Source organism: Coffea eugenioides, chromosome 4, assembly GCF_003713205.1.
Source record: "Coffea eugenioides isolate CCC68of chromosome 4, Ceug_1.0, whole genome shotgun sequence".
NCBI lineage: Eukaryota > Viridiplantae > Streptophyta > Magnoliopsida > Gentianales > Rubiaceae > Coffea > Coffea eugenioides.
This window is the reverse complement of record NC_040038.1, coordinates 5,178,622-5,195,949: the sequence shown is the minus strand read 5'-3', so window position 1 is coordinate 5,195,949 and position 17,328 is coordinate 5,178,622. Positions and strand designations below refer to the sequence as shown.

General features: G+C 35.6%; 1 protein-coding gene across 1 annotated transcript; it reads right to left on the bottom strand.

Annotated features, from left to right (window-relative positions):
• Window positions 1-605: 605 nt before the first annotated feature.
• On the bottom strand, window positions 606-6,387 carry LOC113767532 (actin-interacting protein 1-2). Its single transcript, XM_027311653.1, has 6 exons — window positions 5,932-6,387; window positions 5,371-5,532; window positions 4,564-4,750; window positions 3,403-3,822; window positions 2,091-2,498; window positions 606-1,562 (listed from the first exon to the last, which is right to left on the bottom strand). The coding sequence occupies exons 1-6, from the start codon at window positions 6,324-6,326 to the stop codon at window positions 1,305-1,307; spliced, it is 1,830 nt and encodes a 609-aa protein (XP_027167454.1). The 5' UTR covers window positions 6,327-6,387; the 3' UTR covers window positions 606-1,304.
• Between the last annotated feature and the right edge of the window lie 10,941 nt (window positions 6,388-17,328).

The window sequence follows — 17,328 nt, the reverse complement described above, 5'->3', positions numbered from 1 at the left end:
GATGCAATAATGCAGCTTGGATTGGTCCATTCATGAACAGGATTTTTGTCCATGTTAGAAGCCTCTTGGCAGATATGCTGCAACCCGTTTTGGTAAGATTTGAGAGCCTCAAAAGGAGAAGAGTGGGGCCCGGGACGGGACTCAGGGTCTGCATTTGCTGCAAGTTCTGATCCCAATTCATGATTTCAAGAAATCACCAAATAAAATAAACCCAGAAACAGTCTTCAGAAAAATAGGCAAGGAATTTCTGAATTAGTAGTTTTTGTTTTATACAATGAAAATTTCACTTAATCTGGAAAGTGAGCATTATAGATAAGTTTTAGAGCTGGCCAGAGATAGATAAGACATTGTACCATCACCAACATTGAATGGTGGGATGGTACTCTAAATTTAGAGAGGTTCTTCTGCAAATTAGTATCCTTTGTCAGACGGATGAAGATAGGAATCAACCACCAGATATGTACTTGAATTTTCACCACATACACTCCCTTTTTTTCTTATTTGCACTCCCACTGTAATTTTTGTTATACAGTTTTCATTTATTAGACTATATGATATAACAAATGGTGAGTTTGCAAATAACAACCCATAAAATTTGGCTGCGATTATCGGCAAGTTTCAATCAAAATTTCAAGAAACCAAAGAGAAACCATAACTACACAAGACCGCCTCAGATACGAGGAGCACCAGAAATCCACTTGAGCATTAAGCAACGACTCTATGATCATACTTGATTACGCTACCAACAATTTTCCAGAAACTAGTTACAAATTGACCGAAAGAAGCAAAATCACGCCAGAAAACTTGAATTCAAAATCCTAGAGATTTTGAGAGGCAGCTCCCAAGGAAATGCAAAAGCAAATGAAGAAATACAAATCCTTGCATCACCAGAGGTTCTACATTGTTCAACCTGAAGTCCATTTCATCGAAGGTATCATGCAACTGGTTTTAGTGCTGCACCTCTAACATCTCTGCAAGCCATTAACTCAGCAATTTTTCTGTCTGTGTCCAAAATCTTCACCTGCGAGATTGATTTCAAATGGTACCGAAATCTTCCCCATCTTCATGCAGCAAACGTGGCACACCTCAAGCAAACAATTGTATCACTATAAAGGCTGTTAATAGAGCATGAAACAACTGAAGTAGCATGCTATATCAAACCTTCGGCCCAGTTGGATTTCCAATTTCAATTTTCTTTGACCACAGAGCCAAGCATCTAGAGAAAACCCAGAAGGAAAATAGAAAGCGGCACACTGAACACCGTCTGCTACTTTGGCATCTGTATAACTTCTAAACTATGTCGATTACTGTGGAGTTATCCTCCACATGCGAACACATGCATCCTCTCCAGAACTAACCACAGTCCGTTCATCTGTGAATGCTAATCCATACACACCACCCAAATGAGCTCCCTTTATGGTTATCCTGCTCGATGCTGGCTTGTTTATATCATATACAATAACACAGGTATCAAGTGATCCAGTAGCAACCACGCTGCTATCAGGGGACCATGCCAAGCAGTTTATACGGGCAGTGTGATACAACATATTCTTAAGCTTTACCTGTAAAAAATAGAAAGCCAAATAGCATTCACATCAGATATTCGATACAATAAGAAATTTTGTAAATTTAAGATGATTCCGTGAATGAAAAATTTGGATATCTCAAATGACACAAAGACATATGAAACAAATTATTTGGTTAGTCAGGAGCTAACAGCTTATGTTTCAACCAGTATCAAGCATGAACAATAGCAACTTATTAGAAAAAATCTCTCTACACTAAATATGTCTTCACTCTCTAAACTTTCACACTCAACATTAGTTGCTATCCAATGCCTAAATTAGCAGAGCATGAAACTCAAGGCATCAAAATGAACCTAAATGAAGATGTAATTAAATCATTTTCAGATACTAGCCTCAGTGAATTATCATTAGAAAAAGCTCAAGCATTCAAGATGTTTTCTTTGACCTGAAGTTAATAACAAAAATATCAGAGCTCTAACTTCAACTCAAAGTTGCTAAGATCCTGCAATAATTAGATCATGCTTAGCAAACTATGTACTGATGAAAAAGATCCCAATTTAGTACCTCACGGGAAGCACGATCCCACACAACAGCTTCTCGATTAACATCAGCTGAAGCAAACATGGAAACATCTGGAGAGTAACGAATGACAGTAATAGCCCCCCGATGCTTTTCAAGAACAGCCTCTTCTGCAAGACTATCGCCATTTACAGAATACAAGTGCAGCTTACCATCTTGACCACCCACAATGGCTTCAGTACCATCAGGTGATATTGCACAGGCTGTTACAGGAAACCCAAGATTAACAGTTGACACCACCTGCATACCATGAAGGAGGACTACTCCTGTATCAATTGAGACCAAGGCCACTTCAGGAGATAGATGGGCAATGCTCAAGTCCTTCGGTTGACTGCCAACATCAATACAATCTCCATCTCCGCACTGATCTTCGAGTAAAGGAACTCTCCAAATCTACACCAGAAAGTAGAAAAGTAAGCATTAAGAACCTATATGCCCTCTAACATCACTAATTCGTTTAATTTAATCACAAAGATGCCTGACTTTCTTCCCAGTAGTCAAATCATAGATTAAAACAATCAAGGTTCCAGTTTTTTAAACTATATTTTTTGAACAATCAAGAAAGTCTGTAATCAAAGTTTACCAGAATATTAACTTCAGAAGGCAGAAATGGAGGGGTTTAGAATATATGTTGTTGAACAATACTAATGTAGAAAAAGGAAATAGGGTCAAGATTTGATCTCTTAAGTGAGATGCTAGTCTATTTCGTCCTCATATTCAGCTCAGCTCTCTAAACAATTGACTAGAAAGATGAAAACTCAAAGTGTGCATGAAATACGTCGAAAAATCAATCTAAAGAAGTAACAATAGCACAAGTGAGAGAACACGGGGATAGAAATTTGAATTTATGACACATGTAAGCAGATATGTCGCCAACAAGTATGATACTTGATTTTCGAAATTGTGGAGGAATATTAAAAGATTTTTTTTTGTACCATTATTAGTAGTAACTCATCAAAAGAATGACAGGATGCTACCAGAATAAATGAACCTGTTAAATCAACAAGTAAAGCCATACAATATGCCTGATGATCAAAAAAGTAATTTCTTGACGTGACAGGAAATAATTTCTTTGGAAAAAAAAAAGTGTCCGCTTAAAACATTTGGAAAGCCTTTTTAGAGTGCAGGCAAACCTTAAATTTGGGCCTATTACTACTTGTACAAACACACTTCCCCTGCTCCATGCCCAAAAAAGCAAAAACAGTAACGCAGAAAAACATTCAAACACAAAATAGGGCAATATTAAGACAGAAGGAATAGCGAGAGAGAGAGAGAGAGAGAGAGAGAGAGAGATTGCCTTGTTGTCAAATGATGATGTAACAATTTGTTCTTCAACTGCTGCAAAACATTTTATCTGAGCATTCACTTTCCTCTCTAATTTACCACAATATCCAATGCCTTGAACCCATTTAACTATTAAACCATCATAGCTGCTAGACAATATGATTTTGTTGTTCTTAACCACAGCTAATGAATTGACATTCTTCATGTGTCCAGAAAATGAGACTGGAGTTTTATCAAGATCACTAGCTGAGAACAGAGAAATGGTCCCCCCAAGAGAAACAGTGACAATATGATCATTCTGCCATAGACATCCAACTAGCATGTCCTCAACTCCACCAGATCCAGGAGAAGTCAACGTAGTCTTCACCTTGCCATTACCACCATCAGAAATCTCCCATACTTTGGCAGTCTTGTCAGCAGACACAGTTAGTACCTGAAATGCAAGCAAGATCAGTTAGTACATCGAAAGAATGAAAGAAAAATTAAATTTAGAATAGAAAAACTGCAAAATTTTACTAATGCAAGAACCTTAGACTCTCTTAAAAGTCTGTATTTCCTGACAACCATTTTATAAACCAAAATATTTTGAAAAGAAAAGGCATGAAGGAGTAGCTCAAGTCAATTGTGGATTTGTTTCATCAAAAAAGCATATTTGTCCAACATCCTTGATAAGAAAATAAAACACTAATGAGAGCATTTCAATGATGTACGAATTATTGACCCTTGACTCTAAACTACCCTCTTCCAAATAAATTGCCTGTCAATCCACATGACAAAGTACCTGATAGATCAAGTTCATGCCATAGTCTTCCATGATGGAAGCTGATGCAAGCATCAAAGACCAATTAACTGGGCAGCAGAACCATCAATTTCCACATTTTGTACCCTTCTCCAGGATTAAATCTGGGAAGTCCTGGAGAAAGGGACCTTTTTTTGGTTTTTTTTTTTAAGGGGGGAGAGTGGTGGAGTGCAAAGAAATAGCAAGTATTTCGCTCCAAGATTTAGTTTTGGAAACTAATATTGAAAAACCTAAAATATTTTAGGATGTTAGTGAGCTTCATTTTAAGTTGAAACTAATAATCCCTGTATCTTTTTGTCTTCCCAATGTTCACTGGGGGACTGCTGTAGTTTCAACAGGCAAGATAAAGCAATTGAAAATGGAGAAAAGGTTTACCTGCTTACTATCAGGACTCCAGCTTACAGCATATATACTACCTTTATGACCATCCTCAGATGACAGCTCTCCTAAAATGTCCCCAGTTTTGGCATCGTAGAGTATGCCCTTCTTGTCAGAGCTGACACTAATTAATTTGCTGCCATCTGGAGAAAACCTTATACAGTTGACAAAATTTGAATGATCCCTGCAGGTTAGGAAGATGACCAATACATGAAAAGCATACTCATTATTGTGGTACCACCAAGAGCTATTTGATGAAATGCTCAAGCACGTTATATGCTAAAATGCATTAGCAAAAGGTCTTCATCAGTCAGAAACATAATACACACCTACAGGCTTCTGTGTTGGGAGATTTTTGTCAGAGTGGTATGTGAGAATCCTAAATGTAGAACTTCACAAATTTTGTAATGGATACAAGTTCATTAATTTCAGCACAAAAGTTCTTTATCAAATGGCTTTGTTTCAAAAAAGTTAAGATGATTTGATTTCCCCCTTGCCTTTATTTGTGGTCAACTCTTGTATGGACCCCTAGTTAGCATCAAACTTCTGTTTCGCTATGGCCTCCTGCACAGGAGGGACCTGCTTCTACACCCTCCTATGTGCCTACCTCAGTGTTGAGCTATTACATGTATAACCTCAATGTCTGTACCAAAACGATTGCAAATTCCTCGTCCCAGATTAGCGGATATCACCTGATCAGATGCATCATGTAGCAGTAACAATGCCCCCAATCATTTCTAAAGTTATCTAGAGGGCTAGAGCCGTTCACTGATTCTAACACTTAATAACAGTAATGATAAGAACCTGTGCGATAGCTTGAATTTAAATGGTGGTCCTTCATAAAAGTTCACCAAGAAGTCCTCTCCACAGGTTGCAATGCGGAATGGTCTTGTTGGCTTAAAATCACAACTCAAAACCCTCCTTGAATGACCATCAAATTCTCCAACATTAGTTCCAGAATCCCACCTGCACAAGTCAGTTCAGCGTTTATTACTACAACTTAACACATACATATTCGAGACCACCTTCACAAACACCATAAAAATAAGATACAAACAAAGGCACTGACTTGAACGCATGAGCGACACCAGCAACTATGTTTGGGATTAAATTTCAGGGTCCTGCTAAATATATCAAAATACATGATCCCTTAACCGATTTCCTACAAAGTTTTGCAAGAGTAGCTTTCTTCTTTATCAAATTTAGCAATGCAAGAAAACTGGTACAAGTATATGCCACAGTACATTAAGAAAGAGTGCAAAAGATTAAACATTTCGCATAAATGACAAAAGAGCTTGGCAAATTTCCATCAACAAAGCTCAAACGACCAAAAAAAAATTAGAACTTTTTCGAAAACCCACTTACATAAAAGCTCGAACAAAAGATTTTCCTTTGCCTTCGCCAGAGGCAACGATCCTTAACCCATCAGGTGACCATTGAAGATCATCAATCCGACCCGAAAGAACCCGGAACTCATTTCTAAGAACGAAGTCGTTATGGGTCCCCCAGATCCGAACCACACCCGAAACATCAGCAGAGGCGATCCATTCGCCATTGGGAGAGTACCGGGCGACGGTAGCCGGATAAGCGTGCTCGACATAAACGGCGACTTCAAGCGGGCGGTCAAGGTACCGGATAATAACGGATCGCCCGTTTGTGTAAAGGATGGAATTGGATTTCGGGTCACCCGATATTAGGATGCCCCGACCCCTTTCTGTTGAGGGTACGCATGCATACGTTTCGGTGAGCTGAGCTGCCATCTTTTTCCTGGCTTTTGTTTGGGACGGTGAAAACTGAAAAGTCTGTCTGAGGAAGATTTGAGCTGGGAAAAGGGGAATGTTGAGAACCCCACGAATTTTTTTTTTTTTAACTTTCTCTTTCGCTTTGAGGAATTGCCACGTGGACCAATACATGTGCTTAGTGTAGGGGTTGATATTGCAATTATTACGTTTGATTAACTTGCAATTATTGCAAAACATTTATTCTTTATAATTTTCTCTCTTTTTTTTTTGGCCTTTTTGGATTGAAATGGTGGTACTTTCCTATTGTTCTTCTCCGTTAGAAACCTCTCTATTTATTTATGTCTAAATTATTATAATTTTATGAAATCATCCAATTATGTTACTCCTATTACTTTTCTTTTGATCTCTAAATTAACATACTAAAAATTCACATTTTTAAAAAATATTTTGACAATCAATTATACAGAGCATTTGAATGATGAAAAATGAATAGATAATATAATAAAATTAGTAATGATTAATTGGATGGTAAAACTTAGTCAATTTCATACAAAACTTTGTACGTGACTAATACATGTGATGAAATATATTATGAATGATGTTGATTTTCGAAAATAATTTTTAAACTAATTTCATTGAATTGTATTATAAAGAATGCAATGAAAAGAAATCTAGTCCTCGTCACTATGAGTGAGTGCACGATGAATTGATGTACTCTATATTTCTAATCAATGGCTAGTCATCTCAAGAACACAATTAACCACAATAACAAAATTCAAAACCGGAAATTTATGATACAATTTTGAATACTTTCCTACCGATCTATTCTCAAAGGACCATTTTTCTGATTCTTCTATCCGATGTAGAACAACTAAGGATTCACAAAATGTTGAAGGCATATTTATCCAATAACATGCAAGGATTTTACTGCTTATTGGCTATTGCCAATTCTCTTCTAGTAGCATTTTTTAAAATAATTATTAACCGGTTTATTGCATAAGACATTTGATTTTACAAAATAAGTTTTTAAGCTCGTATGTTGGTTTCATAATTGATCAAGGTCCATAATTTAGAGTGTTTAAGCAATTTAAAAGATGGTATATAAAATGATATTCACATTTTGTACTTGATATTTGAAGCTTCACTTGTATCTAGGGGTGTTTCGCGAATCGAACCGCTCGCGAGCGGATCGCGAGCGGCTCGAATACGAGCTCGAGTCGAGCTCGTCAATATCGAGCTCGAGCTAATTAAGTCGATCTCGAGCTCGAATTCGATCTCAAAAACATTAAACTCGTTAGCTCGCGAGCTCAATTATATATATATTTTTTATTTTTTATTTTAATAGTAAAATTACATATATATCCCTTATATTTTATTATTTGTTAAAAAATTTATTGTTTTATTCATTTTTTAAAAAAAATTATTTTTTATTTTTTAAAAATAAAATAATAATAATTATTTTTTTTTATTTTTTAAGCTCGAGCTTTAGCTCGACTCGAATTTGACTCGAACTCGAGTTCGAGCTTCACAAAATTAACTCGAGCTCGGCTCGATTAGCCAAAGCTCGACTCGAACTCGACTCGTTTGCACCCCTACTTGTATCCATCAGCTTCTCACAGTTTTAATTAAACTTTATATATGCATACTATGGTGGGATGGAGCAGCGCTTGAATGCGTCTTTTCAATGTGATAGTTAATTTTGATGTCTCGAGGATATTTTGTGAATTTTATTTTTTTTTAGTGTAAGTGAAAAATTTTGGATTCAAAACCTCTCATTTATAAATGAGAGATTTTGAATTCAAAAAGAGGTCTGTGGAATTCAATCTCCATCAACTCAACGTTGGTTTATTAATGAAACAGCGGTAACATCCAATATTGAATTGCTGACATACATTTCTCAAGCAAGCAATTATGTCTTATTGTTGCTGTGGTACACCACTATAACCTATATATTTCTAGTTTATTTTCTTGTGCTGGTAGATGGATTTTGAGCTGGGAAGGAAGTCCTGATCAAGTCAGTGATTCTAGCAATGCTAAATTATGCCATGGCTTGCTTTAAGTTGCCTAAAGGACTTTGCAAGGATATATGCAAGTGTATAGTGAACTTCTGGTGGGGAAGTTGCCAGCAAGACTGGAAAATGCATTGGATAAGTTGGAAGAAATTGTCTAAAGTCAAAGGAATTCAAAGATTTAGAAGCTTTGAATGAAGCTTTACTTGCTAAGCAACTTTGGCGAATTATCACTTCCCTAAATCTGCTAATGAGTAAAATGATCAAAGCAAAGTATCTAAAGGACCCAAATGCTTTTAAAACCAACCCCCCTGAATCAGCTTCATGGATATGGAAAAGCATACATAGTGCGTGGAGATTGATACAAAGAGGTCTGTAGAAAAGAGAAGGAGAAGGATGCCAGGTGAACATATGGAAGGACAGATGGTTAATGGGATCGAAATCAGGGAAAATAACCACAAGATGCCCTTCAAACTGTCAGATCGAAACTGTGAACCAGCTAATAAAAGAAGGAAGATGGAACACAGAAAATCCTGCAACAAATTTTCAATCCAGAGGATAGAATGCAGATAATCAACATGCCACTGAGTTGCTTCAAAAGAAAAGATAGGTTCTTCTGGAGCTTTTCAAAGTCTGAGGTGTACACAGTGAAGACAGGCTATGCAAATGTTGTGCAAGAAAGAAGAAACGAAAGAAGAAGAGAAAGCATAAGAGAGGAAACAAGTTGGGAGATCAAAAAACATAGCATTTGGAAACAACTCTGAAAGCTGAACTTGAAGCACAAATTGAAACATTTCATCTGGAGGTGCTTGCAGAATAACTTAGCTATCAAAGAAACAATCCACAACAGAATAGGCAAAGGAGACAAAATTTGCAGTGTGTGTGGGGAGGAAGTAGAAACGATGAAACACATATTCTTTCAATGTCTAATCGATTAAATAGTATGGAGCACAGCACCAGTGAGATAGGAAGGATTACATGATCTTCAAAACAACCTGTGGAGATGGTGGGAAGCAGTAGTTCAAACTGGGACAATGGCTAAGGGAAAAGAACGAATCACTCTAATAGCAAACATATTATGGCAGATATGGAAAGCAAGGAACAGGTTAGAGTTCGAACAACAAAAAGGAGAAGCAAGAGAAATAATCAGAACAGGAAAAGGAATAATAGCAAGGAATTGGGCAAAAAATATCATTAGAGCAAAAGGAGTAATGGAGACAAAAAAGGGAGAGGCACTAATGGAAGAAACCTTAACCATTAGGATGGCACTCCAAATGGCAAGACAAGCAGGTTGGGGGAAAATAGAAGTGCTGTCAGACTGCAAAACGGCAATCGACATGATCAAAAGCAACAATGTGCAGGATAATCATATAGCAACCATTCTGGAAGACATTGAGGACCTAGTTAAAGGTTTTGAACAATGCAAAGTCTCTTTTGTACCTAGATCAGCTAATGTAAGAGGTCATAGGCTAGCATATTTTGCAACAAAACTAGTTAATGACATTGATTGGGAAAACAACTTCCCAACTTGGCTAACAGAAGCAGCCAACAATGATTGGAGGGCTGAGGCCTCTTTTTGTGATTAACCCTTATATTATCAAGTGTTAATATATACAATGATATTAACGTTTGTTGAAAAAGAAAAGATGGATTTTTGCGAAATTTAAACGCAATTATATCTTATTGGTATAGCATATATTTCATTTGTGTTGGTAAATTGGTTTTTGTAAATTTAGATGGCCTACTTTAATCAGATTTTGGCTGTTGATATTGATGGACTTGGAGTCATTATGAACCTTCATTTGATCCCGCCTTGAAGTTTAGGCCTTGACTAAACTTGAAGAAAAGGAAGACGTAGGAGACACCGGTTATTCCAGTTGCAGCTGTTCTGAGGCTTACTCCATTGACGATTTCTGTTGCAGGCCTTTGCTGGGCTTCAAGGCAGTCCAATTTACCAACAAATGCACGAACTAAACCAGACCTCCCAGGTTAACTCTAGCAAGCAAAGCCCAAGGCCGCCTGCGTCAACATTCAGCAAAATGGAGGTTTTTTTTTTTAAAAAAAAATCTTTTATACACTAACAGTGTATATATTAACGGGTCTATATGCAGCCATATATACAAAATTTAATGTCTAAATTCAAATTCAGATGATATGGTATTCATCCAACACGTTTACACTGACAGTGTAGGAAAGATTATTTTTTGTTTAGGTACCACCTTTCTGTAAAGTTGACAATTTTATTCATTTTTGAAAAGAAAACAATCAACTCTTTTACAAACCAATATGTCTCTCATTTAATATTCCCAAACCATATAGTTTTTATAGTAAAATTTTGCATATTCTTTTTGTATGAACCCCAAAAAATAAAACTTTTCCTATCAACTCTTTCAGCCGCCCTATACCCACGATGATACTAGGTTAAAGCTTTCGTGAACCATGCAATACAAGTTAAACATGAAACTCAAACGTGTCGATGCATAGTCATCTAACAGAAGAGGCTTCAATGGTTAGGAAGAGTCTCTTAGAATTCTCTCCTACGTTAAGTTAGAGATCAAATTCTACCTAATGTTTTACAAGGAAGTAGTACTGTGAACCTGTGTTTTCAGACTCGGATCGGACCGGTCGGTCGGATCGGGAACCGGCCAGGCATCCGGTCCGAGTTAGTTAAAAAACTTGGATGTTATAAAATCGGTCAAACCCGGTCATAAACCGGGTTTGACCGGTGAACCGGAAATTTTGATTAACCCCGATTTTTTTTTTCTTTTTCGGCCTTTTTTCAGTCAGAGTTTGACAAATCGGACAAAATTGAAAATTGACAAAGTCACAAAACTTGCGTCGGCTACTCTGCTGCTTCTCTTCTCATACATTTTCTTCCTTTCTTGACTTTCTTCTTCAGATCTCCACCGCCAGCTCTTGAGATTCATCGATCGTCCTTCAATCTCTAGCCTCCACCGCCGCAACAGCCACCAGTTCCTTCAGATTTGAAGACAATCAAGTAATTAGCATGCGGGTGAACTGAAGCTTTATCTGGTAATTTTTACAATCTGAAGGCTATTATTGCTGATTCGTTATGCTAAAGTTGATCTGTGACTGAAATTTTTTTATTCATTATGTTGGACATTTGGGATTTGGATATTACGGGTGTGAATGAGAAGCTGGAGTGTTTAATTATATTTGAGATTTGGGATTGGAATAGTGGGGTCAGGGGATCAGGGAAAACGGCTCTTGCACGTAAGGTGTTTGATAATTTGCCTGTGAGGAGGATGTTCTCACCGAGGATTTGGGTTTCTTTATTTGATACCCTTCATGATGAACCGGTGAGCGTAGACTTGAGAGTGAAGATATTGAGGAAAATGCTAGAGCAGTCTGGTTGTGATGTCTTGGAAATGATGACTACTTATGTTGACATTCCCAAGCTCACTCAGAAGCTTTACCAACGGTTAATGGGCAAGAAACTGAGTTCTCACTTCTGGTCTATCTTCGCTTGGATGTTCAAAGTTCCATGCAGCCATCAATGTAAATTTCTGTGATGTTTGTCTCTAAGCAATGAAAACTTATTTTGTCTTTTGTCTTAAAAAAAAAAGATTGATATTTATCAAGCATTTGAACATGAACTTGCTACCTTATTTGGATTGCTATTTTTTAAGGATTAAACATGTATGGAATTTCTATTTTATAAATTTTGTGAGTTTGGATGAATTTGGTTATATTTTGTAAATTTGATTTGCAGGTATATATATATATATATGACGTAAATATGACGTCATCCGAGTCGACCCCTTATCAACCCCGGTCGAACCCATTGACCCCTGATCCCTGATCCCTGACCTCGACTGAGTCGATTCCCGGTCCGAGTCTGAAAACATAGCTGTTAACGTGACCGTCCATATCAAGGTTCAGTTTTCATACCTCATCTAGTGTATTATAAAGAAGCGTGTGATTACCCGTGGCACCGGAAGTTTGCTAGATATTCCAACGCAAAAGAAGAGACTTGGAAAAATTGTGGTCAAGAATCAAGATTGAACCTGGATACCAAAGTACTGTGGTGGTTAAATTTAATCTGGTGGAAAATGATGCACCTTATCCTTTTGATGCAACCGTAGAACCCGATTTTGTGTACCATTGCCATGTAAGTCTATGATCAAATTTGATCTACTAGCATGATTTAATCACGACTGGTAACTTTTTTTTTTATGGTCCTGTAATATATTTAATTTTTTTTTCTTCTATGTCATACGTGCTATTGAGTATTTGTTTTTGCAGATCCTGGACCATAACGAAAACGAGATGATTCGCTCGCTGAAGAACTTAGTTAAATAAAAAGATCATCTGGGCAAATGATAGCTTACCATGATTCTTTGTACGTGAAAATGATTTTTTTTTTTTGGGTTAAATATGTGATGTTATAATTGCGTCAAAATTTTGTGCAATAAGGCACAAAATATGACTCAATTGAAAAAAAAGAAAAAGAAAAAAGACCGGTCATGCAACTAAAATGCTCATTCCCGTACCAGCATACGAGAAAATTAAACATGGAAAAATGTCGTAAAAATGGTCCCTGCAGGTCACGTTACAACAATAGTGGTTAAGTTTAATTTGGTGGAGAATAATGCTTCTTATCCATTTGATGCTACAGAAGAACGCGGCTACGTCTACCATTGCCGCCATGTAAGTAAATATTTAAGCCTTTGAGAAACTTAAAAGGTTTCTGGAACGATCAGATTCTTTCATTTTAAATTTAGGGTTTGAGTTTACAGGGTTAATGATTGCGATCGAGTGCGAGGCTAAGTTCCTAGTTCATCTGTTCATGCCATTTATGGGCTCAAGTTTGTGAATCTTTTCCATGTTTTCCCTCGCAGGTATTGGATCATGAAGACAATGTTGTGGTTCGGCCTTAATTTGAAGCTTGTTGCATAGGAAGATGCATTCATATACTGACTACAATATATATATATATATGCATGGTTGGGTTATATGATTTTTAGTGTCTCGATCTATCCAATACTCAAATTGTTTGGGTTATATATTTTCATTAACTTGTCGTACCATATTGCTGATGATACCAGCTTCAAAGTGTAATGTTTGCAGAGAGATCAATTTTAATATGAAAGCAACAAAATTAATTGGTTCTTCTACTGGCAAGGAAAAAATCGGTGATCCTTCAAGCTCAAGTTACTATAACTCACGGTTAAATTTAATTTTAACACTGGTAAAAGTGGCAATAAAAGCAATATAACCAACACAAGAATAATGACAAAATGTGTCTCTTTTGATATGGGGAATTAATTAAAGTGCTCAAGATAATCATCAAAATGTGCTCTATCAAAAGCTCCTCATTTGTTAATCTTGGCTTAAAGAAACACCTAACAACTCTTCCTTACAAGCAACACAGGTTAGACGGCAGAGTTGGAGATCTTAATTACTTGTTCAACCATTCAAACTACACATGAGTAAGAAATTAATTTTACCAGCTCAAGTGGAAAGAAACCACAATCAAACTCAATTTGTACAGACATTTTTTTCTTGCTTTTTAATTAACTTACGTGGATATGGCTAATTCCTATCTCATAGCTAGAAAGGAAATCTACCGTTGACAATTTTCGTAAGTTAGTTGAGTACACAAAAACTAAATTCCATTAGATAATCATTATTACTAGCATTCATGAATCGAATATAATCCTTTACCCAAACTCATCTGTATTGGATTGCCTAACACGTAATCCTCGTTTTCATCAAAGGCCCGTGATGACGAAATTAAGTACAGTCTATGTTTTTTTGCTAATTATATTTTAGTCACGTCCATCAGAGATCGGAACTAACTAGACAATAATTTATCAGGCCACCAGTTATTATGTTAAAAAAAAATTATTATCTACCTATAGCTGCTTATGTATACAGATATCTTTCTTGTACGTAGGAGCATTTATACATGAAAAGCTTTGGAAGTTTATCTTTGCAAATTTTGTATACTTAAACGAGTTAGATTCTAATTCAAGGGTTTTACGTAATTTTCCTTTATATTAACATTTCTCTATTTATATCTTCTTCGAGAAATTAAGGCGAAGCTACAAAAAAAAAGTCAAAGATTCTATGGGTGTATCTAACATTCATCCCCTAGCAGCCCCTCAGTCTTATTAGAATAAGAACCGTATAATTGAACGAGTGAATATTTGACTTCGTCTATATATATATATAAATTTTTTTTTTGAAGAAACTTATATATTATATCACGTTGTAGTGCCATAATATATAGGAAGCTGATTCACAAAACTTGTTGGCTATACTGGTGTAGATTGAATTGATATCCTAACTTCCAACGTTATTTATCTGTCGATATGCTAAAGAATACTTTGTATGCTCATATATGAATTTTGGAGCTTGCCGGGTTGACTTTCAATTCCACAGAATATGAAAAATAGATCGAGTATTGATCTCTCTCTCTCTCTATATATATATATGACGTGAGTTCTAATCTCTTGTAATTTTCCAGCATTCAATTATTTAAACCTAATGGAAGAGTCATTGGTACTCCATTCTTCTGGTACGTACATCAAAGAGTTCGCCAGTTTTTGACAGAAGGGTCGTGGAAATGTACATTCTGCAATACTTTTCCAAGTATACTTAGTGTTCTTGGCCATCTACAAGCATTCCTTTTTCTAAAGTAAAAAAAAAAAAAAAAAAAGAACTTTGGAGTATAATGGAAGATTTTGAATTTGAAATGTGAAATTAGGAAGAAGTGTAGGTTAGGTCGAAAACAAGCAGATAGATAGTGGACACTGATAAAACAAGAGACTTGTTCAATTCCTTTAATAATACTCGGGCGGGCCAGTTAGTGTACATGTTCCCCTTTTTTTTAAAAAAAAAATAAAGATAGTGAACATGTTGATATGAATTACACTATGGTAAGGAAATTAAAGTACCTAGGATTTTTGCTTTCATGTGCTCTAGTATTGTTTTTACTTCTTCACATAAGGGTCACTATTAAATTATTTAAGAGTGAATTTGTATGAAGCTATTTATTTTTTTTATTTAATCAAAAAAATTTTTTTTTGTGTAAACAGAAGAACTTGAACCCGAGACCTCTTACTTACACTCCCTCCCCACGTACCACCCAACCCAACCCTCCCCCTATTTAATCAAGAATAGTCTCAAAATATTTTATTTAGCTGTTTTAAGAAATGAAAAATATATAAAGTGAATAGTCACAAGTTGAACTTCAAATTGATCCAGTTGGACTGAATTACATGATTCACATCGATCAATTGCCAAAACAGTAGTATTGCTAATATTTAGCTTTTGGACCAACCTAGGGTATCTTGTTTCACAAGCACCTTGAAATATAGGGCCTGTTTGGCAAACAAGTTTTTGGCAAAGTTTGTTTGCTACAAATTTTTTAACAACTTTAACTGTAGTAGCCTCAAAAATTTCTCAAGGCTTTTAAATTATATATTTCAAAATATCCAAAAATTTACACACTTCAAAACAATTTTTACAGCAAGTTACAGTAAAGTTTTAGACAAACACTCAAAAAACTCATTTGCCAAATGGAGCCATATATTCTCTAAAATATAAGCCAAGGTACTAGATATATAAAAGATGAATCATTAATTTATATATTTTTATTTTTCTTTTTAAGAGAATTAATAGTGATTCCTTACTTATCTCTTTGATGACTAGAAATGAGGACTTCTTAATTATAGGGGAAGTGTTTTAATAGTGAATCCACTTTTTCATATCCATGTTGAAACAATTTGTTTCACTGATTTACTTGCATTATCAACACATTTTTCAATCACTTTTTTATCTCACATACATCACATCAAAAAAGTGCTACAGTATTTTCTTCACAAAATTATCTCAAATAATCTACTATCCACCGATTTACAAATATTATTACGGTTTCTTTGCTCTGCAATGCTTTTCCATCGATTTGCAGTCATCTAAGAAACGTATTAAGCTTTTGAAACATATGCTTGATGTGATCTACCATTCTTTACTTTTAGAGATTACTAGAAACCTACAGAGAAAAGTTGAGGATCTACTAAGCAATCGATTCACTTGCACATAAAGATTTGCCATCATTTTCCTAGGAACATAAAGGGATATCAAATTATATAGAAGGATTAGGTCTTGAATGAAAATAAGTGAGCCCAATAATGTTTGCCAGTTTTCTTAGATATTGGCTTTGCAACGTCTCTATTTCATTACCAGAAAAAAGAAAAATAAAAGGACATGCAATTAATTGATGGGCCATAACCACATCCAATCGACTATGGTTTTGTAGTTTAAAAAAATGTTCTAGATCACCAAAATGTAAATCCATGGTACAAGTTGATATGAAATTGTAAACGCCATGGGAGACAAGAAAAGGAAGCTTCGATTCCTAAGCACCACCGAATTAAAAAAGTATATACGTTAAAATCGAAACAATAAAGAAAACCAAAAAGCTGGATTTTACATGTATGGTTACGTGCATATAAACTATATATACACACACACACATTATTGTATGCATGCACGTAGCTGGACACTTGACTGATGTATCTACTTCTCCATTTAATTCATTTTATAGTTTCTAAGTTTTCGGGTTCCTTTAGTTTTATGCTGCTTCATGTCCTTTGATCTAGTTATCCCATGTATCTTTCGATGTACAACCACCGACAACGCAAATGGTGGTAGGTTTTGACAATCCATTTCAAGCTTAATCTACTTCTTTTTTCTTCCATTTTGTGCATTATATATCTTAGTTATGTCTCTGAACAAGACAAGAAATTAAATCACTATTGATCTTCTTTAAAAAAAGAAGAATAAGGGAAAAAAGAGTGTGTGAACCAAAATAAACTAAAAAGTAAAGAAAAAGAAAAGGGGTAAAATGCAATGTCACAAATAGTTCTAATCTCGGTTACACATTTAAGGATGCAGTTTCTTCATATCACTATATCTACCTTCACACACACACATATATATATATATATATATATATATATATATTTTTTAACAATGCTTAC

Excerpts from the sequence above, each read along its gene's own strand:
- LOC113767532 (XM_027311653.1), bottom strand. The coding sequence starts at position 6,326 with ATGGCAGCTCAGCTCACCGAAACGTATGCATGCGTACCCTCAACAGAA. Across the intron at positions 2,499-3,402 it reads CATCATCATTTGACAACAAG|ATTTGGAGAGTTCCTTTACT; the intron begins GCAATCTCTCTC and ends TTTCTGGTGTAG. Across the intron at positions 1,563-2,090 it reads GGGATCGTGCTTCCCGTGAG|GTAAAGCTTAAGAATATGTT; the intron begins GTACTAAATTGG and ends TATTTTTTACAG.